Source organism: Phodopus roborovskii, unplaced genomic scaffold (assembly GCF_943737965.1).
Source record: "Phodopus roborovskii unplaced genomic scaffold, PHOROB, whole genome shotgun sequence".
Classification (NCBI taxonomy): Eukaryota; Metazoa; Chordata; class Mammalia; order Rodentia; family Cricetidae; genus Phodopus; species Phodopus roborovskii.
This window is the reverse complement of record NW_026125186.1, coordinates 65,341-87,159: the sequence shown is the minus strand read 5'-3', so window position 1 is coordinate 87,159 and position 21,819 is coordinate 65,341. Positions and strand designations below refer to the sequence as shown.

Below are 21,819 nucleotides of genomic sequence, written 5' to 3'. Positions count from 1 at the left end.
TCAGACCTTGTCACTCCCCAAAGGGTCTACTTCCTACTCCCTCACACTATCGCCTCAGGTAAAGTCTTAACGTGTGAACACTGGTGTTCAGATTGCTGCCGTGTCCTTCCGTAGTTGTTGGCATAACCACCGGAGACTCTTCATACAGACTCCCACTATCATACCTGCCCAAACAGAGAGTCTTTCTGACCTGGGCCTTTCCCAGAAGAATGCGTGTAAGGAGGGTGCACTCTGCTGCCTCCCTGCCTTTAGGGAAAAGAGTTGTGCTAGAGCCCTAGGGTAGAGAAGACTGGGGATGAGGACAGGTGAAAGAAGCAGCTCTCCGAGTCAAAGGCCCAGTGCAAAGTAGAATGTAGTCCAGAGCAGTGGTGCAGCAGCCCAGGGTGTCCTCCAGGACTCTACCTAAGTGGGATTTTGCTAGTCAGATAGCATAATGACCCTGACAGCTGCTAAGTACCTGTACCACAGGATGACCAAGGCCAGTGCCATTCAGAGAGACATAGATATAGTTCACTAGGCAAACAATTGATTCCCCAAAAGTACTGACCAAGGCCCCAGTGCATTGCAATAAAGGCTGGGATTGTGACCGTCCTTCAGGACATTGCACTAATGGATGACCACCAGCGGGAGGAGTTCATCGGCAAGATCGGGATCTCCTCGGAGGAGAATGATGACAACTCTGATGAGAGTGCGGACTCTGAGCCACACAAATACAGCTGCAAGAGGTGCCAGGTACTCAACAGCCCACTGTAAGCACAGCTGCAGGGGAGGAGTTTGTGACCATGGAGCTGTGGGGAACCTACAGCACTGCTTTGTCCATGTCACTAAAGGTTGTCCCGTGTCACTTGGACTTAGGGATGGCAGCCTTGGGCCTCACACCCATCACAGCCCATTGCGGCTTGGTGTGCACAAAGTGAAGCACTGACTGGGAGGGGCCGTGTCCTGGGAACTGACCTAAGTAGCCTCACTGGCCTCAGACGGGGGATGCCTTGCCCCAACCAGCCTGAAGCTGGTCCATGCTATACAAGACAGGGTGCATGCTTTCAGGAAGGACAGTTGATTCCAAGCAGCTCATGACCTGAGTTCCCAGCAGCCTGTCTTCTGTAAGCGGCATGCTTCTGTCTCATCGTTGCCATCCCCCTTCCCCGTCATGAGTAACTGACCTTCCCGTGTAACAGAGATGCCCAGAGATGGCAGTGCTTCAGCAGCCTCCACCCTGTGTGCTTACAGCTCACCTTCGGCCGTGGGAAGGAGTATCTGAAGCACATCATGGAGGTACACAAGGAGAAGGGTCATGGCTGCAGCATCTGCCACCGGCGCTTTGCACTCAAGGCCACCTACCATGCCCACATGGTCATCCACCGAGAGAACCTGCCTGACCCCAATGTGCAGAAGTAAGACTCCAGGGCTGTGACCAAGAGGGGGACTCTTGCAAAGCCACAGTGCTTAGCCTGGCAAGTCATAATCACTGGGTCATCATATGCCAGATATTTGGGGCACCTGGCTTCCTAGGCCTCATTTCTCACCCTAATCTACTTTACAAGCCAGCATAGCCTTTCCACTGTAGCTAGGTTTTGTTAATACTGCTCCATGTCAAAGGTCAGCCCATAGCCAGGGCTATGTAGTGAGCAACTAGATGACTGGATCCATCTCCTAGAGCTGCCGAGACCAAGTACCTCACACCTCAGAGTCCTGGAGCCTGGGGTCTCATATTAAGTATCTTGGGGTTGGCTGCTCCTAAACTCTCCTTGACTAGCACATGGCATCTTCTGTGCCTCATAGGCTCAGCCTTCTGTACATGTCTGCCTCTTATCTCCTTTCCTTAAGGCCTGGAGTCACCATAATGGCCCGGTTTACCTTGATCTGCCCTGTCAATGCCTGTCTCCACATTCAGCCAGCCACATTCTGAGCTGGGGCTTTAACAACAATTAGGTAGACACAATTCAGTGTGTAAAGCTGACTTCAGACAACCCATCTGAGCCACATACATTCAAGCTACTTGCCTTGCCTCCATTGATAAAAGGAGCTTTCACACATGCCCATCACAGCAGAGCAGACCCTCAGCAGACAAAGATTTCACAGTGGATGAGTCTCTAATGGGCCTCCTGAGGCCAGTAGGTTTGTCTCTACTTTCAGGTACATTCATCCCTGTGAGATCTGTGGGCGGATCTTCAACAGCATCGGGAACCTGGAACGCCACAAACTCATCCACACAGGTAATATGCTCCTGCAGTGATGTGTGATGCCAGCTCACCTGTGCAGCAGCAGGATTCCTACCTGCATCACTCTCCCTGGGTCCATGTACAGACAGCCACACCCTGACTCCCACACTGCATCCCCATCTCTCTAGCTTTTATCCTGGCCTCCCCCTGCTACCTGCAGCACATCTCTTTCCACCCACCTGTGTCCACGCCAGGTTCTCAGGGCCTTCTCATGCCAAGAATTCCCCACTGGAACATGTTGAAAAGGCAGCCCACAGTGCCATTGTGCTTCTAGCAGAGACCTCTTTCTGAGACCTCTTGCTGGCTAGAGCTTTCAGGCACTGCTGTGTTTGTTTACAGGTGTGAAAAGCCATGCCTGTGAGCAGTGTGGGAAGTCCTTTGCCAGGAAAGACATGCTAAAAGAACACATGCGTGTGCACGACAACATCCGAGAGTACCTGTGTGCTGAGTGCGGGAAAGGTGAGTGTGTGCTTGGAGGCCCAGGAGGTCCCTCTGAGCCACAGGGTATCCCTGGAGCCATGGGAAATCTCAGGTTACTAGAGCATGCATCCAGCTTGCTTATGATCACTAAAATTGTAGACCTAAACCTAGACATAATCTGTGCCCACGACAGTGGAGTGGCTGCTAGGAATCATGAGTCTTCTTGGGAAAGGGGGTCAGGGTCCCAGGCACAGGAAACCGTCTTTCTCAAAATTATATCATGTACCACAAAATTATCCATAAGATAACTCTATAGCCTATAAAAAAAAAAAAAAAAAAAAAAAAAAAAAAAAGCTGGATGTTTCAAGTTCTGTTATTTGAGACAGGGCCATGTAGCCCAAGCTGACCTCCTGCTTGATGTGTAACCAAGGATGACCTTGCATACAACCTCTCTCCCCAAGCCCCTTCCTGCTGGCTCTGCCTATCTCTCCCTTCTCTTTCCGCATACTATGTGGGTTCTCTCATCCCCCAGTCTCACTTAGAACAGAATCCTGTGAAGCTAGAGGGCTGTGTCTAGCGTACACCCTGGTCTCTGATGCCTGGTACATAAATTGTAAGAGCATTGCAGTTATGAATAGATGTTGGACCTTCAAGGGTGAGATTTGTACCCACTGACTTCAGTCCTTTGCAAGGCAGACAGCGATACCGGGTGACACTGTTTTGAACAGAGCCTAGATGTGATGGAGGCAGGGCCGGAGAGGGATCAAGAACAAGCCAGTTGCCTAAAGAATAGTCTTCAGGGTAGCCAAGCTTTGGCTGGATCTGTCATTACCTGTGGTTTTTGTCCCTGGGCAGTTATAGTGGGGTGACGCTTTTAATTGGAGGGTTTGGGAAGAGGGGTAAATTAAGGTAAAATTGTTCTCCACAGTCAGAAAGGCCTGGCACTTTACCCAGCCAGGGACTGACAGCTGGGAGACTCGGGGTGAGATTCTTGTGCCCCCTGCTGTCTCTGATTTGTCCAGCCCTGCGGCTCAGATGGGTTGTCTGAAGCCAGCTTTCCACTGATAGGTGAAGATGAGTAGTGACTAAACGGGGCTGGGTGTGCTATTGTCCAGGTGAGGCTGGAGATGAGAGTGAACTCTGACCCCACTGCTCCCACCCAGCGTGGTACCACTGCTGGTCTGTGCACTGGGAAGGGAGCTGTGACTAGTACTGCTGCGGCCTGCCCTGATGTACTTACTGTGCCAGTGCCACCACCACTCACCCAGCTGGACCTCGGCTGGGTGAGGATGCTTCACCCTTTCCTCACCTTCCGGTTGAAGTCACGCATTGGATTGTTTCAATGCCTGAGATTGGCAGCAATAAGTTAAAAGTAGTGGTCTGACATGATGCTGTGATGGGTAGAGGTGCTTGGATGTAGGCATAATGACCTGAGTTTGATCCCTGCATTACTTACAGGGTGACAAGAACTGACTCTGGAGAGTTGCCCTCTGACCTTGTATGTTCCTACACTCATTTTCTCTGTGTGTCTTTCACACTCACACACACACACACACACACACACTTTTTTACAGAATGGCTTTTCTTTTTATTTAAGACAGGGTTTCTTCATGTAGCTCTGGCTGTCCTGGAACTTGCTCTTTAGACCAAGCTGACCTTAAACTCACAGAGATCCTCCTGCCTCTGCCTCGTGAGTGCTAGAATTAAAAGTGTGTGCCACCACCACCCAGCGAGAATGGCATTTTTAAAAATAATTCATTGAATGTAGATTTGGTGTCATCAAGACAGATTAAAAAGCCCTAGTCGTCCTGTACATCTCACTGCATCATCTTAGGAGCTGTTGTTGGCACACTGCCATCTTAATGTCACAATAAATCTCTAGTGACCTCCTGAGGTGTTAACTCTGTGAGTTGTTCATCTAGTGGAGTAGCAGCACCCTCTGCGGTGAGGCCACAGCCTATTTCTCCAAGCCAGTTCTGTGTCTGTGGGAGTTGTGCCCACTGGATTTAGATGGGTGCTTCATGGGTGTGGGATGGGACACAAATGTCATGGGGCAAGTTCTGGGGAGTCTGGCACTCATTCGGATCTGCGTCCTGTAGGCATGAAGACCAAGCATGCGCTGCGCCACCACATGAAGCTGCACAAGGGCATCAAGGAGTATGAGTGCAAAGAATGTCACCGCAAGTTTGCCCAGAAAGTGAACATGCTCAAGCACTACAAGCGGCACACAGGTGTGTCCTGGCCCAGCTCTGCCAAGTCTGCAAAACCAAATGGCCCCAGTGTGAGTGGTAAAGGTCTGTGCCAGGCACCTTTTTATGAGTTTGCCAGTGTCTTTGGCTGGACCCCTGAAAATTATAGCCACTTACTGGGGTGCCTCATGTCTGCAGAGGATCACAAACCCATCTTACCACCAGTCACCAGTGTGAGATCTTTTTTTTTTTTTTTCACATCTCTCTGGGTGTTTGTTGTTGTTATTTTGGTTTGGTTTGGTTTTAGTTTTCAAAATAGGCTTTCACTGTGTAGCCCTGGCTGTTCTAGAACTTACTCTATAGACCATGCTGGCTAGAACTCACTGAGATACACCTGCTTCCCCTGTGGTGGGAGAAAAGGCATGAGCCACCACTACCAGCATGTTTTTTACTTTTAATAATAGCCATTATAACTACGGTGAGATGGATTTTCACTGGAGTTTTGATGGTAGTGATCATTTTCCATATATTTGTGTCTATTCTGATCATTACTGGTTTTTGTAGCTTGCATTGCTTGTTTCTAAAGTTTTGACTCATTATGCTTTGTTCAAATAAACCTTCTGTCAGGTAACTGGCTGACAGATGTCTTCCTCATTCTGTTGTTTCTGATCTGTGAGCTTTTTCCTTTGCTCTGGAAAAGTCTCATGGTTTGATGTATAGTTTTGTTTTTGTTTCCTGGACTTCAGTGTTCATCTCAAATAGCCATCACTGTACCAATGTCTCGTATTTAATCTCTGACCCATTGTAAGTTGGGTTTTGTAGAGAAAAGTTTGAAGTTTCTGAATGTAAACATCCAGTTTTCCTGGCACCTTTGTTGAGGTTCAGTTGACTATACACATGTGTGACTTTATTTTAGGGTCTGTTCTGTGGCTGTGTGAGTTTTGTACCATTATGGTTTTGTACCTGTGACTCTGGTAGTGTCTTGAAACCAGGTACTGGGACCTGCAGCTCTTTTTGTCTCAGGTCACTTCTGCTGTCTGCCAGGCTTCTGCACAAACTTCAAGGTTGCTTTTCTGCTTCTATGAAGAAGCCATTGGTGTATTTCACTGAATCCGTAAACCACTTTGTGTTGACATTTTAACAGTATTCATTAAGCTAGTCAGTGGTGGCTCATGTCTTTAATCTTGGGAGGCAGAGCAGGCAGATCTCTGTGAGTTCCAGGCCTGCCTGGAGCACTCTAATGCTCCTGAGGCACATGATGGACAGATGGACAGCTCCTCTTTGTTGGAAGTCCTTGTGGCAGTGCCATGGACTGGACCCTTCATCGGGTGTTTGACCACTTTCAATTTAGTATACCTGAAGGGATGCTCTTGTGAATTTGATGGATAATTTGCTGTAATTTTTTTTTTTTAAAGCAGGCCAGTATAAATGCCTAAATACTAACATGTTCTTTCACTAACCCAGCATCTTGATTGTATCTTTTTCCCAGTGTTGACACCTTGTTGTACTAATTATTCTGGTAAAAGTGTGTAGTTCATGTAGGTGCCAGGAGTCCCCGCCACATTTTTCAGATCTTCAGGTCTAAGCTTGAAAGAGTTTAGAAGTCTTAACTTGGTAAATTTATGATGAATCCAGTGTACACCAATGAGAGATTGCATACCTTTTGTCACAATTTGTTGTGTATCTGGAGACTGAACTACTGAGCACAGAATCCTGTCCTGAATATGGAAATTATTGTTTTTAGAAGCATCTGCTGAAAGACTAACCTGAACTTTCCTACTGACTCTCGGGATTTTTTTTTTTTTTTTTTTTTTTCTGTACAAAATGACAGGCTTCATAACATTTTCCTACATATAAATGGTGTATGTTTTCATGATTTCTTCCCCAGCAGATAAATGTTGGTGTGTGTGTGTGTTTCTCCCCTCCTCCCCCAGAAGCTGGCCTTGCACTCACTTTGTAGCTCAAGATGACCTGGAACTCCTGGATCCTCCTATCTCTGCTGTCTGAGTGCTAGATTACAGGGGTGCGCTGCCACACCTGGTTTATGCAGTACACAAGGTCAGACCCAGGGCTTTGTGCATGCCAGATGAGCACTCTGCTCACTGAGCTATACATCCTCAGCCTTCAGTTCTTTGCATGTGAATTTTTGTGTGATGTAATTCTAATTCTCTATTGGTTCAGAAGATCTTAGCGGAATCTTCAGGATTTCCCACATGGAGACATGCTGTGAACAAATAGGGATGATTTGACTTCCACTCTTCCTGCATGCTTGTTTTTGTTCCTCTCTTGCCTAATGGCTGTGCTAAAACATGAGGTGCCATCTTGACTACAAGCATGGGAACCAACGCCTTGTCTCCTTTTAGACTGCAATAAAGTTTGCTTGAGTGCCTCCCTTGTTGCACAATGCTGGCTCTAGGTTTGCCATTCATAACTCATGCTGAGGTATGACCCTTCTTACCTGGGTTGTTAACATTTTGAAGGGACATTTTATTTTATCAAATGCTTTTTCTGCACTTAATTGAGATGATCATCAAAGTCTATATCCACTGATATTTTGGTCCCTCATTCTGTTGATGTGCCACATCACATTTGCCCATTTGCATACATCAAATCATCCTTGCATCCTGGGATGGATTGTGTTTTATCTTGCTAATGCTATGGATGTGCTGGTAGATAGTGGTGGTGGTGGAGGGGAATCCCCTGGCACTTTGTGTGACCACAGCAGCTCTGCTGTCTCTCAAGGAAACATTCCCAATCTTGCCTTGGGTCCTGACTTTCTCTTGCTGTTTAATCTCTTACAGCATGTCTCATAAGCTACCCAAGGCCTTTTGAGGCTAATTAGGAGTATAAGTGAATTACCCTTAGAGAAACTGTTGCTGTCTCCACCCCTGGGCTCTCTTCTTTACATCTGTGTTCTTGGGCTTTCCCAAATCTCTTCATTTTTAAAATTACAAAGTGTCATATAAAGGGCTAAATTTTTGAGGCCACGATTTTCTGGGTAAACTTGGGAATACTGATTTTTTTTTTTTTTAACTTTCTTCTGACAATTTACTATTCTCCTGGGGTGCTACAAATTCTGAAGCAGAGATGTCCTTTGCGTATACTTAAAACTCACTAAGCATGTGAATTGAACATGACTTTTCCTGCAGGAATTAAAGATTTTATGTGTGAATTGTGTGGAAAGACATTCAGTGAGAGGAACACAATGGAGACACACAAGCTCATCCACACAGGTAACCCAAGGATGGTTCAGGATGTCCAAGCTCTGTTTCATAAACCCTTGTAGAATAGGACCCCCTTGGTTTAATGCAGCCCTGCTGTACCTTTCCAGAGTCTGTCCTTCAAGGACAAAAGTCAGTTATTCCTGCTAGTCTTGGGCAGTGTTATCCAAGTGGTCTGACAAGGTGATGGCTCCCTAGAGGAGCAGAGGGGATGATGGATGCCTGGCTTGGGGGGTAACTGAAGCATTAGTGGCTCTCTGCTGACTTGCGTTTTTCTTTTCTTATGTGTGTGAGAAGTAGGCAAACAGTGGACCTGTTCCGTGTGTGACAAGAAGTATGTCACGGAGTACATGCTGCAGAAACATGTCCAGCTCACCCATGACAAGGTAGAAGCACAGAGCTGCCAGCTGTGTGGCACCAAGGTGTCCACCCGGGCCTCCATGAGCAGACATATGCGGCGCAAGCACCCTGAGGTTAGCCTGGGGGGAGCTCATTCCATCTCTCCGTAGCATGGCCTGGCCGCACTGTGGGTTTGGGGTGCCTGCTCTGCTCTGAGATCCTTTGTCGTGATGCACTGTGAGTTTAAGAGTGAGCCCTGGTCTTATGTCTGAACTATACCATCTGCTTTGTTTTTTTTTTTTTTTTTTGTTCTTCTTCCTGAGACAGGATCATGTGTAGCCCAGACTGTCCTAGAACTCACTATGTATCTGAGGATGACTTTGAAATTATAATCCTTCTACCACTTCTCAGAGTGCTGGATTGCAGGCATGCATCACCACATCTGGTTTTATGTGGTGCTGAACCTTGAACACAGGGCTTCATGCATGCTAGGCAAGCACTCAGTAGACTAAGCCCCAGCCCAACCACCTTCTTCTCAAAACAACAAAACTAGATAAATAGTTAAAGTTACTAGACCGATAGCCAGGTGTTAGTGGCACATGCCTTTCTTTAATCCCAGCACTTGGGAGGCAGAGGCGGGTGGATCTCTGTGAGTTCGAGGCCAGCCTGGTCAACAGAGCTAGTTTCAGGACAGGTTCCAAAGCAATACAGAGAAACCCTGTCTCGAAAAAACAAAAACAAACAAACAAAAGTTACTAGACTCCTAAAAAGGGCAACTTTCTGAGCATGAAGGTCACAAAAGAAGTTGTACCCAAAGTATTGCAGGGAACTGGGATTTTTGTAGGTTAAGGGGGGGGGGAACAAGTGTAAAGTGAACACCTTGGTGAGCTTTATTTCCTTTAACAGATACAGACTTAGCATCAGTAGGATTTAGACACCAATTACGAGATAAGCAATGAGTGTGAGCAGCTGACTAGTGTTGCTTGCCATGGATAGGACACTGGGAAGAGTAGGAGGCCATGTGGGCTTGTAGGGCAGGTCATGGAGTGACTGTTGGATGCTAAGGACCCTTGTGACTGGGGCTGATAAAGGAATGGCAGGACTAGGCCCTTGCTTTGTTACAAAGCTGACATGCACATAGCTACATACCAAAGAATAGTGTTAGACACACAAAAATCTGCTCAGAAGCAGAGGTGAGTTTGTCAGCTGCCAGTGCCCTGCAGCAGTGGCCCTCACACAGTGAGTTTGGACTCCTACAAGGCAGCCACTGGATAGGCACAGCAACCCTACTCACTGCCCTGTGCCTCTTCCAGGTCCTCGCTGTGCGGATTGACGATCTGGACCACCTCCCTGAGACTACCACCATCGACGCCTCCTCCATCGGCATTGTCCAGGTAAGCAACACAGAGCATACCTACAAGGCTGGGGTGTGAGGGGAGCAGACCTCACATACCAAGTGGACCCTGAGGGAATAGACCACATATAGGAGCAGGTTCCAGACACACCATTGACCATACCTTACATATCAGCACAGTCTCACTGGCATTTGGTTGGCCTTCCTCCCAGATCCTTCTAGACTATGTCCCTAAGTTTTGTTGTATTTTCTGTGACTTCAAATGTTTGGATGCTGGTGTATATGTCTTGAGAAAACAGGTAGTGCTAGGCAGTGGTGGTACACGCCTTAAATCCCAGTACTGGAGAGGCAGAAGCAGGTGGATCTCTCTGAGTTTAAGGCCAGCCTGGTCTACAGAGCGAGTTCCAGGACAGCCAGAGCTACACAAAGAAACCCTGTCTTGAAAAACCAAAAGAAAGAACAGGTAGCTTGCAGGGTTGGAGAGATGGTTCAGTGGTTAGGAACATTTGTTGCTCTTTCAAAGGACTGGGTTCAGTTCTCAGCAACTATATGGTGGCTCATAGTTATCTGTACTCTAGTTCTAGGGACTCCAATCCCTCTTCTGATATCTGTGGGCACCAGGCACATACATGGTGCACATATGTGTTCACACACATATATACAAGCAACACTCATATACATAAAACAAATCTAAAGATTTTTTTTAATTGATCATTTCTAGAAAATTTTATTATGATTAAATTGTCTTAAGCAAACTTAACTATATTAGGCAAACCTAGAATTTTTTTTTTTTAAGACAGGGCATCATTATGTATACTTGACTGTCCTAGAACTCTATGTAGACCACATTGGCCTTGAACTCACAGACCTCCACCTGCCTCTACCTCCCCAGTGCTTTTTCTCAGTTTGTTTGTTTTGAGACAGGATCTTATGTTGTCCAGGTTGATCTTGAGCCTGCTATGTAACAGCCAAGGTTAGCCTTGAACTCCTGACCCTCCTGCCTTTACCTCTCAAATGCTAAAATCCCAGGTGTGGACGTCATACTTAATATTTTTATGACAGTTTTATTTTTAATCTCAAAGAGACTGTGTTACACTGTGTTTAAGACGTCTGTACCTGAGTGCTTTTACTTGTGCTGATGAGTGTCCCACAAGTTCAGGTGCCCATGTCTTAGGGAATTAATGGACAGAATCCATATCTAGCCCTTCTATGAGCCATTTATGTGCCTGACACCTCATCGGTGAGAGTGGGAATGAAGTCTCCCCATCACCGTACTCTGACCAGCTCCTGGGAGGTCTCTCTGCTCCTAGGACCGCACAGGAGCACAGAGTACCAGTGACAGGGCAAAGAATCCTGCAGCCCATCTTAGTGACACTCTCAGAACTGTGTGAGGGAAAGAATAAGCCTGAACAGAAAGGAGCAGAAAATGCCTGCTTAGTTTTAATCAAGCATTTACACCTGGTGTTCCTGCTGTAGGTAGTGACTCACAAGCATTTTCCTTGATCTGAGCTCCCCACAAGGGAAATACTTCTTTAATGATGTTCCTATTTGAACACAAAGTAACCATGTGACAACTTGATAACACATGAGTGTGTCTGGGCAGTGAATGATGCTCTGGCCCCCGTCTAGATGTAAGCCACTGCCCTGGTGGTTACTGATATCGGTCTCCTCGCAGCCTGCACTGGGTCTGGAGCAGGAAGAACTGGCAGAGGGTAAGCATGGGAAAGCTACCAAGCGCAGCCACAAGAGAAAGCAGAAGCCAGAGGAAGAGGCAGGGGCTCCAGTGCCTGAGGACACCACCTTCAGCGAGTACCCAGAAAAGGAGCCAGAGTTCTCCGGCAGTGTGGGTGACGAGACAAACTCTGCTGTGCAGAGTATCCAACAGGTTGGTTGGTGCCTTTGTTTATGTCAGGGGTAGCTCCTGTGTACTTGAGTCCTGCCATGCATCCACGTCGGTGTCCACAACGGTTCCCTCACTCTCCATGGAGTCATTGTCTCATGCAAGCTGTGACCTCCAATTCACACAATCCATGCTAATAACCGTGTGACACTTTAGTGGTGAGAGACCGAGTCATGGTTCCCAGTTGGGTACCCCAAGGGGCCTGTCAAGGAGCAGGACCTGGGCAGCCACCAGCTTCTCTGCAGTCCCTGCTTTGCTTACCTATCACTTTGTCTTTTGAGATCCCACTTCTTCCATGTGTGCCTCATTTTTGGAGATAATGATTCTGCAGTAAACTGCTTGCATGCAGCTCGCCTTTCAGCACTAGGTATGAGGAAACCGCAGGTATGGCTGCCTCCATAACTACACAGTATTTTCGCAGGCCATAAGACAGGCAGGTCAGAGGGCGGATGAAGATAAAGGGTTGGCTTCCTAGCTTTTCAGGCTTGCTTTGTGCATGCGTATGTTGTGATCTGCCCCTGTTTCTCCTGCTGCACCTGGTGTTTACGTTGACACTGGGGACACCATTCAGGTCCTCATGAATGGGTGTAAGCAGTTTCACTCTTTTTTCTGGTCAGTGATAATCATTTATTTCCCATCCCAGCAGTGCCTCTGAGAACTGTCCATGTTTCCTTTCTCTTTTTCATCGGTATAATTCTCCAAGGACTGTGCTCTGCTTTTCCCAGTGCAGGCCTTGCTCTAGCTCTTATGCCTGAGCATGCAGTTCCAGCACAAATCATGCCTCCAGCCACACAGGAGGGTACTGTGTGACATTCTTCCTTTCTCCTTTTTGCAGAAATAATTCATTGTCTCTTTCTCCATGTGACTCTTGCAGGTGGTGGTGACCTTAGGGGACCCCAGTGTGACTACTCCATCAAGTTCTGTCGGCCTGACCAACATCACTGTGACCCCCATCACCACTACAGCTGGGACTCAGTTTACCAATCTACAGCCAGTGGCTGTTGGACACCTTACCAACCCTGAACGCCAGCTACAGCTGGATAACTCGATCCTGACTGTCACCTTTGACACTGTCAGTGGCTCTGCCATGTTGCACAACCGCCAAAATGATGTCCAGATCCATCCACAGCCAGAAGCTTCAAACCCTCAGTCAGTGGCCCATTTTATCAACCTCACCACACTGGTGAACTCCATCACACCACTGGGGAGTCAGCTCAGTGAGCAGCACCCACTGACATGGCGGGCTGTGCCCCAGACAGATGTGCTACAGCCACCACAGGCTCCTGCAGCCCCGCAGCAGGCAGTGCAACCCCAGGTACAGAATGAACAGCAGCAGATGTACAGCTACTGATAATGCAGCTGCAGATCTGGCTGAGCTGCAGGGAGGGCTCTGAGGCCTTGAGGTTTATTTGCTGGGAACCAAACAGGAAGAGTATGCACATGGCAGGGTCACTGAGATTGGGTTAGCATTGCAAAGTTACCAGCTTAGCTTGTGACATTGCCTTTGATAAGCAGGAGTTTAAAGCACTCCGTGGAGTTCCACCATGTGCTTCCCCAAGGTGGTGCAGTCTTGCCAGACATCAGTGTCACCCTCAGAGGTCTGTAATTGTCATGGGGCTCAGGGACACAGACAGCAGGGTCCTAGAAGTAGGTGTGATATCCTGAGGCCCAGGGAGATTTGATCTGTTTCCTTCAGCACTCCAGTGATGATACGGAAACGTGGCTAGCCTTCTCAGGCAGCACATAGAAGCAAACCCAGGTTTCTCCTTGCTCCTGGATTCACAAGCAAGGAGAAAGAAGTCAAGTAACTCTTCCTCTGAAGTCTCAGTTTGTTTGTCACAGGACTGTGGCCTGAAGCCTTGTGTGAGAAGTATCTTGACCCTCATGGGAGACCCCCTAGATCAGGCACAAAAGGCATCTTGAGAATATCCATAGATTGATTTTATGAACAGTTGGTTCATTTTATTTCATAACCACGTTATGTATTATAGCCCTCTTGTGGCCAATATTGATTTATTTTAATATGATAAAGTCGTTTGCACTGTAAGATGTTGGTCCCTGTCTTGTGCACAGGCGCCTTGTGTGAGGACACACACAGTTGTGTGCAAAGTGAACCCTCATGCTCGAATCCCAATACTCCCCCAGAGCCATCTCAAGCCTCTGCAATGCAAACATGTATCACGTTGCAATTTAGCCACATCCCTGAATGAAAGATGGGGAGTGAACCCACATTTTCTTTCTGTGTAAGCCTTAATTCCAAAGGTAATGTTTGTGTCTGAAGACCAGTTTCCTATGAAATGGAGGAGTTCAGCTCTACAGGAGAGAATGTAGCTAGTAATTTAAGAAACCCAGAGAGGTGTGGGTGGTGTGAAAGCTGAAGGTGTCATCATGACAGTGAAGACAAGCTGGCCACACTCAGCTCTGGGGGTCATGGCAGCACATACATGTACCATCCCAGGGGCAACAGGCCAGGCTGCCATCATGATGTCCACAATCCCAGCACAGGAACACAAAGAGGCAAGGGGAGAGGAGATGAGTTTGGCCTTGCTCTTCTCAGCAGTTTTTAATGCCATACACAAAAAGAACTTGAAGATGAACTTGCCTTACTTTGTCCTTGGTACTGTGTTTCCTGGATGTAGACAGATATGGGCAGCCACTCTGCAGAGTCCCTGGCAGCTAACCAGCAGTGGGCAAAGAAGGCTACAGTCTCCCTGGTCTCAGACAAGATGCCACTTTCTCAGCACCTCATTCTAGAGAGCAAGCTTTGAGGATGGGGCTGGAGCCTAAGGAAGAGATGGCACTCAGACGGGTCCTGCTGGCCTGTGGATTACCTGGCCCACACCCTCTCTACATCCACACAGGCCAGGCTCACCTCTCAGTTGTTGGTGTGGTGGGAGACTCTTGGACTTCTTAATTTATGACAGTTATTTTTATGTTATTTATGTGTATAATTAACTGCTTTGTACACAGTACCCTTATCAGATGAACTTGGGCTAGGGATGAACTGTTTTCTAAAATACTGCCTTCATTTTCCAAATAAATTTAACTAGTCCAGGAAACCATGGAAGCAGTGGGCAATCCACATTTCCTATACTATTTTTTTAAAATTCATCGACAATTCCCCTTTGCCTTTACAGTCTCTCAAAGATGAACAAGCTGAGCCCAAATGACCATTGAGCTCAATCAAACACTAGCATTTGACTTTTATTCTCTTCCCTATGAAATAAAAGCTTTTAAAATCATGTTTTTATTAAAGATGTATTTTTGTGCCTCCAGTCAGGCTGTCAAATCCTCTTAAAAGACAAAGCTTAGGTTGTGTAGTCTCTCCTGCAGCCACTGTTTGTTTAAATACACACCCACTTCCTGCAGTTATAAGCAGGAACTCAGATAAAACCAGCCTTTCTCCCCCAAGTGTCTATGACACATGGTCTTACCAGAGTCATTGACTGATGCAAGCAGGTTGTCTTACCATGGTTACAACTACTCTGCATATAGAAACTGATTAGTAAAACAAAGAAATCTTCACACTCCAAATGCCCTATATACATAAAACATTATTGATTGGCGGGAAGTGTTCATTTTTTTAAAGCTGGTATAAGATAGCTGGATACATAGCTATGTGTTCAGTAAGCCCTGTGACTGTCTTGGTTCACATAAATGTATAATGGGAATTTGTTTACACCTTGTGAATGGTAATGCTATAGGGTCACATGTCATGACAGGATGAATCTCACAGTTGGAGCACATAGCTCCACCCTATAGGATGGTGTTAGCAGGTGATACGTTCTCAGGAAAAGGGTCTGTGTCTCACATGAAAGCCCTCTGGAAAATATCCCCTCGTAGAAGGCAGATATTCCCTCCTTCACATGGTTCTCATTCAGTATACAAAGGCAAAGGCCACCCTGTGAATCCCATAGGTTTTGAGGGTTGTAAAGACCAGTTGGAGGGCGTTTCATGTCATGTCTGTTTGTATGATGGTGAATAAAGGTGCTGTGACCTGTGTTTTTCAATTGCTGGCCCTCTGCTCTCCTGCCCGTGATGAAGCTGTACCTGGTGCCTTTGAGAATGACTCTTAACTCCTGTTGTAGGTGATGTTCTCATTTCCCTGCAGGCCTGATGTGTATGTTTGGACCATATGAAATACCCTGAGATACTGAGTGTTGGAAACTTCCCAAAGAGTTATAGATGGCAACAGAGAAGGTACATGTAGGCTGAGGCCAGAGACTGGGCACCAGGTAGTGCTTGGCTAAGCTTTTCTATGGGCTTATGGTCTCAGATGGTCCCTTATTGACACTGATCATTTATAAGATGGGTTTTCTCATTTGTCCCTGGGGTTTTATGTTTGTTTTGAGACAGGGTCTCATGTTGCTCAGGCTGGCTTTGAACTCTGAACCTTGTCCCCCTGTTTGTACCTCCCAAGTACTTTAATTATAGACATGCACCACCATATCCAGCTAGGAGTTCTTTTAAAGCCATGAAATACCTTTGTTATCAGCCCTCTAAGGAGCTGAACCACCAAGACTACATTTCACATGCCATAGCTCTCTTGCTGGTAAGACTTATTTAATCCTAATAGGAGTACTTCCCTGTGGGTCCAAGCCTGTATGTCCCTCTGCACTCAGAGCAGACTTTGGATGCCCTAGTGGGAGAGATGGAGCAGCCCTTACTCATTTCCACAGCTGATATACTAGCACCAGAGCACCACATGGTGCTCTGCTATCAGACACATGATCTGAAGACACCTGTCAGAACTTAAAGAAGGGCTTACCTGGGCTCCCAGTTTCAGATGATACAGTCCCTCCTGGCAGAGAAGGTTGGGTGGCTGGAGCAGCTCCATCTGTAGTGTCCGGAACTTATGACTAAATTTTTAACCATAACATTTGTGTCCCTGGTCCCCATAGACTCCTGACTACCTCATACATGCAACTGCATTCAACTATAAGCATCCCTGATCTTTTACAGCTTCACTGTTGCAAAGTGTCTACTGAGTCAAGGCAACCTCTTAGATACAAAAGAATAAAGGCACAATATAACAAGTCTATATCCCACCAGCCAGCTCCCAAATAAGGACACAGAGATCCACTATTAGTTATAAAAGCTTGACCTTAGTTTAGGCTTGTTTTTAACTATACAACCTAAACGAACCCATTTCTATTGATTCTCATTTTGTCACGTATACCCCGCCCTTGTGTCCCGGTGTCTCACGGGCCTAGATGACTCCTTTCTCTGCCTGGAAGTCTCACCTATACCTCCCGACTAGCTGTTGGCCTTGCAGCTTTTTTTTTTTTTTTTAATCACACTACCTCAGCAGTGCACCTTCACACAGTGTACAGAGCAACACACAGAGTAACCTGGGAGGATGGTGAGGACATGTACCACCTGGGGCTTAAGAGGACGTCATCTGTGTGCCGGTGGCTAGAGCACCTCCCACTTCACTCTGTTTGTAGCGTCAGCTTCACCCAGTCAGTACCTGACTCCCCTGGGAATATGTCTTGTTCTCTTGGAATCTCCAACATCCAAAGGTTTTCATTGCAACTGAGGCTTGACCTTCACAGATTCCCTGCTTTGAAACTCCCTGAAGGGAACACTGCCTGGCCCCCAGGCTTTCCTCTGGAACCTGGCTGTAAACTTGAATTTGGCCCAGTTTAAAACCAGCAGCGCAAGGTGTACCCCTTGGACTATGGCTGCAGAAGCCTCCAAGTGCTGTATGGCCAGACCTTAGCTGCTGAGGAAGAGGCCTAACGTACAAATCTCTACATGCATAAACCAAGTTATCTATTAATTCTATCTCCACATACACTAAAAACAAGGTCCTAAATAAATAGAAACAACTGGGCCATTGGCTTCTCAGACCTATTTCTGTATGATTTGAGTGCATCATTATCAAAGGTGTAGAGTGACAGGTTAAAATGAAATGCTGGTTGGCTGGAACCACCCAAGCCTTGCATCCAATTCCCCCTGTCAGGGACTGACTCTCCTGAGACTTAGAGTATCTGTGTACAGGCTGCTAGCATTCCTAGGAGTCTGGAAACATGGGAGTGTATAAGGTGCTTCAGACCCCAGCAGCTTGCCCCTCCCTCCTGACATGCTTGCTCTCACTTCTACAGACACATGGGTGAGAGTACCTTTTGCTGCAAAACAGACCCACTTGTGTCTCCAGAGGCTCCTCTGGCAAAGGGGAAGCTTGGAAACCCAAGAACTGCCTCCTGCTGAGCATAGCTTGTTCCACACAGGTGGGATTTGGGTCCATCCTGATACTTGACAGTTCACTTGTATGAAGCCTGCAGCTTAGCCCCCAGATAAGCTTTTCCTTACAGAAGAAAATGGAGCTTCTAACTAGGCTAGGAGCTGTTTTTTAGAATATACCATGGGTAGAACATTACAATGTAGATCTACCAGAATATTGTAGTCACAGGAAGCCCAGGGTCTGTTTTTCTGTTCTTGTTGGGTTAAACACCAATCTATCTACACCCAGTGTTTCAAAACACGATCAAGATGATTATATCTAATTTGTGGTTACAGACCTAGCCCTCTCCACTGGCTTCACACTCAGACAGCAGTGGTGGCCCATTGTTCATTCATTGTACAGCTTAGCTCCTAATATCTCAGACCAAGACCTACTTCCCGCATGACATCTTGAGTGGTTTTGAAATGGCTTGGTTTACCCATCCTTCCATATTCCCCTAGTGCACATCTTTAACTCTCACCTCCATAAAGCCATTGAGTCCCTCATCTTTCCCCAGACACTTTTCACCGTGCTGTCAATGGCACTCAAAAAGACTGTGATCCACTATGGCACCTACAACCAAGCCCAGCACCCTCTGTGGGGTCCTCAGTGTCATGTGACTGCCAAGACTGAAAAGCTCTGGAGGTGTTCAGAGTGTCTAGTGACATTCTGGACGCCAGATGACTTCTGAATGTCACCAGTGCCTCTGCATAGCCCAGGGTGGTGGCCCCATACTGTTCTAGCTTTGAACCCACTATCCACCCTGAGCACTGGCCCTTGCTTCTCCCCTCAGTTAATTCTTATGTGCCTCTCAGATCATGGTTCGAATACCTCTTATGGGAATCTTCTAGAAACTCATCTTCCACCCAGACAATGGCCTGTCTTTTCACAGCACTGGAGACTGGCAGTGAGTACCTGCTAGTTAATCTATTTCTGTGCTTTCTTCCTGCCTTCCCATAAGCTTCAGAAAGAAAGGACTCTATTTTCTTACTTTGTCAACATTCCCCTAAAGCCTACCTAGCCCAGTGGTTTTTGTTTTGGGGGAGGGTTGTTTTGTTTTGGTTTTGGTTTTGGTCTTTTTTGTTTTTTTTTTTTTTTTTTGGTTTGTTTCTTTCTTTGTTTGGAGACAGAGTTTCTCTGTGTAATCCTGCCTTGGAACTTGTTCTGTGGACCATGCTGGCCTCAAACTCAGAAATTCATCTGCCTCTGCCTCCTGGGTAGCTGGAATTAAAGGCATGAACCACCACACCCTGTTTTTTTTTTTTTTTTTTAATATTTACTTTTATTCTATGTGTATGGATGTTTTGCCTGTGTCTTAGGACTTTTATTTTTTAAAGGTGTGTGTATGTGTATGTGTGTTCTATCTGCATATATGATCATGCCAGAAGAAGGCATCAGATCCCACTATAGATAGTTGTGAGCTACCATGTGGTTGCTGGGATTTGAACTCTGGTCCTCTGGAAGAACAGCCAGTGCTCTTCACCTCTGAGCCATCCCTCCAATCTTAGTTAGGGTTTTATTGCTGTGAAGAAACACCATGACCATGACAACTCATATAAAGAAAACATTTAACTGGGATGTCTCGATTACAGTTTCAGAGGTTTAGGCCATTATTATCATAATGGGGAACGTGCAGGCAGATGTGGTGCTGGAGCTGAGAAGTCTTACATCGTGCAGGCAACAGGAAGTTGACTGAATGTTCTGACTGGTCCATTTTTGTTTGTTTGTTTCAAGACAAGGTTTCTCTGTGGCTTTAGAGACAGGCCTGAAACTAGCTCTTGTAGACCAGGCTGGTCTCAAACTCACAGAGATTCATCTGCCTCTGAGTGCTGGGATTAAAGGCATGTGCCACCAATGCCTGGCCCTGACTGGTCCATTTTTATCAATAGAATGTACAGAAATTCACTGAGGTGGTTTTTGTTTGTTTATTTGTTTTTTTAATACAGCCAGGTTTGGGGCAGTTCTAGGTTATATAAGGAAATGGCACATGTACAGGCACACACATAAACACACACATACCTGTTGGATCACTTGGGCTCAGGGATAATAGCAAGGAAAGGATTTAGGGGCTGGAGAGACAGCTCAGTGTTTACCAGTATGTTACGGACTCCTCTTACAGAGGACCCAAGCACACATGTCAAGTGGCTGAAGTTACAGGTTACAGGCTTCCCTAACCTGTGACTTCAGCTTTAAGGTAGCCTCTGGCCTCTGTAGGCACCTACACTCATGTGGACATAACCCAACATAGATATACATGAATATACATAATTAAAAATAACAAAAATAAATACAATCTTTTTAAAATATGTGTGTGCGCGTGCGTGCGTGCGTGTGTGTGTGTGTGTGTGTGTGTGTGTGTGTGTGTGTGTGTCTGTGTTTGCCTACAAGTACATGTGTATAACGCTCATGTGACTGGTGCCACTGGAGGTCAAAAGAGGGAACTGGATCTCCTGAAACTGGGATTACTTGTTGTGAGCCACCATGTGGTTGTAGGAAACTAACCCTGGTCCTCTGAAAGAGCAGCAAGTATCCTTCACCACCAAGCAATCTCTTCAGCCCCTGAAAATACAATTAAGTGGCTCACAACTCCATGTAACTCCAGCTCCAGTGATATCCAATGTCTTTGATCTCCAAAGGCACATGCATTCTCAGACACACACACACACACACACACACACACTTAAACATACATATTTAATAAACATTCAACAGACTGAATTCAGATCCTAGAACTGAAATTAGGTGTCTCACAACCCCGTGTATATATGTAATATATAAACATGTATAAATAATACATGTTCATTAAATATTGTTTTTATAATAAACATATATGTGGTGTGTGTGTGTGTGTGTGTGTGTGTAAAAGCTCAAACAGAACACAGAACAGGAGACTCTCCCAGAAGCTCAAAGGCCAGCTAGCCTGGAGTACATGTATAGCAGCATAAACAAGAGAGCCCCTGCCTCATAAACATGAAGAAGGAAAGAACTGAATCCCCAAAGTTGTCCTCTGACTTCTACATCCTGTGGCACAAGAACACCCTCACTTACATACTCAGTTACATACACATCAAACATATACACACACAAATAAAAAATCAATTGGAAAGATCATAGAGACAAAAGCTGTGCCAACAGATGTATAGATTATATTTTTGAGGAAAGTCACAGGATGAATGAGACATGGCTTTTTTAGACATAAAGATCTCCTGTTTCTTGGGTCCCCACACAGGGGCAAGCCTATGAAATATTGTAGTGAGATATTCACTTTGTCCACACCTGTGGCACAGACCACACCCATTGGGGGTGGGGACAGGGGCGGAGGTTACCTGGGGGAACTAAGTCTGAGGAAGGAGCTCTCTTGCTTGCAGCACAGGGTCAGGAGAACATCCAGAGGCATCCTTGGGACCAGGAACCTGCTGGTGTTCATCTGTCTATGTTGTAAGTTATTTCTCCCTGAATAAACATCTATTCTGCCTATCTGTTTCTCCTGATCCTTATTAAACCTCAATAAAATATAGTGAGAATTCATCACCAAAGCAGAGAGCTGGGCCACCTTTCTAAGCTCCACACTGCTGGGGGACCTGGCGAGCTACCATTGAAGCACTGTGGAGATGGCAAGCTGGTGCTGAAGTTGTGATAGCTGTGTTTCCCTAGAGATTTGTCCAACCGAACCCCATCCCTCTGGGTGTGCTCACCTTTGCAAACAGGGTTTTAGCAGGGATCCTGTTCGGCTGGACCTACTTCCTGGGGCTATAACACAATAGACTAGGTGTTTTATAAACAGTAGGAGGTAGGCTCAGTGGGTAAAAGCATTTGCCTTATAAGCTAGGTAACTTGAGTTCAAGACTGACTCCTGAAAAGTGTCATTTAACCTCCACACTGGTGCTATGGTATTCATGTACCTGTGCGCGCACACGTGCACACGCGCGCATGCGTGCGCGTGAGCAC

The 21,819-nt window shown here is 46.4% G+C and overlaps 1 protein-coding gene across 1 annotated transcript in view; it reads left to right on the top strand.

Moving 5' to 3' along the window:
- LOC127226686 (PR domain zinc finger protein 15-like) overlaps positions 1–14,887 on the top strand; it is a 54,762-nt gene extending 39,875 nt beyond the window's left edge. Inside the window, 10 exon segments of the mRNA XM_051190784.1 lie at positions 598–732; positions 1,231–1,394; positions 2,137–2,216; positions 2,562–2,681; positions 4,742–4,873; positions 7,981–8,064; positions 8,350–8,525; positions 9,705–9,785; positions 11,421–11,630; positions 12,520–14,887. Of these exon segments, the coding sequence (XP_051046741.1) occupies positions 598–732; positions 1,231–1,394; positions 2,137–2,216; positions 2,562–2,681; positions 4,742–4,873; positions 7,981–8,064; positions 8,350–8,525; positions 9,705–9,785; positions 11,421–11,630; positions 12,520–12,996 (1,659 nt within the window). The 3' untranslated portion in view covers positions 12,997–14,887.
- The last annotated feature ends 6,932 nt before the right edge of the window (positions 14,888–21,819 follow it).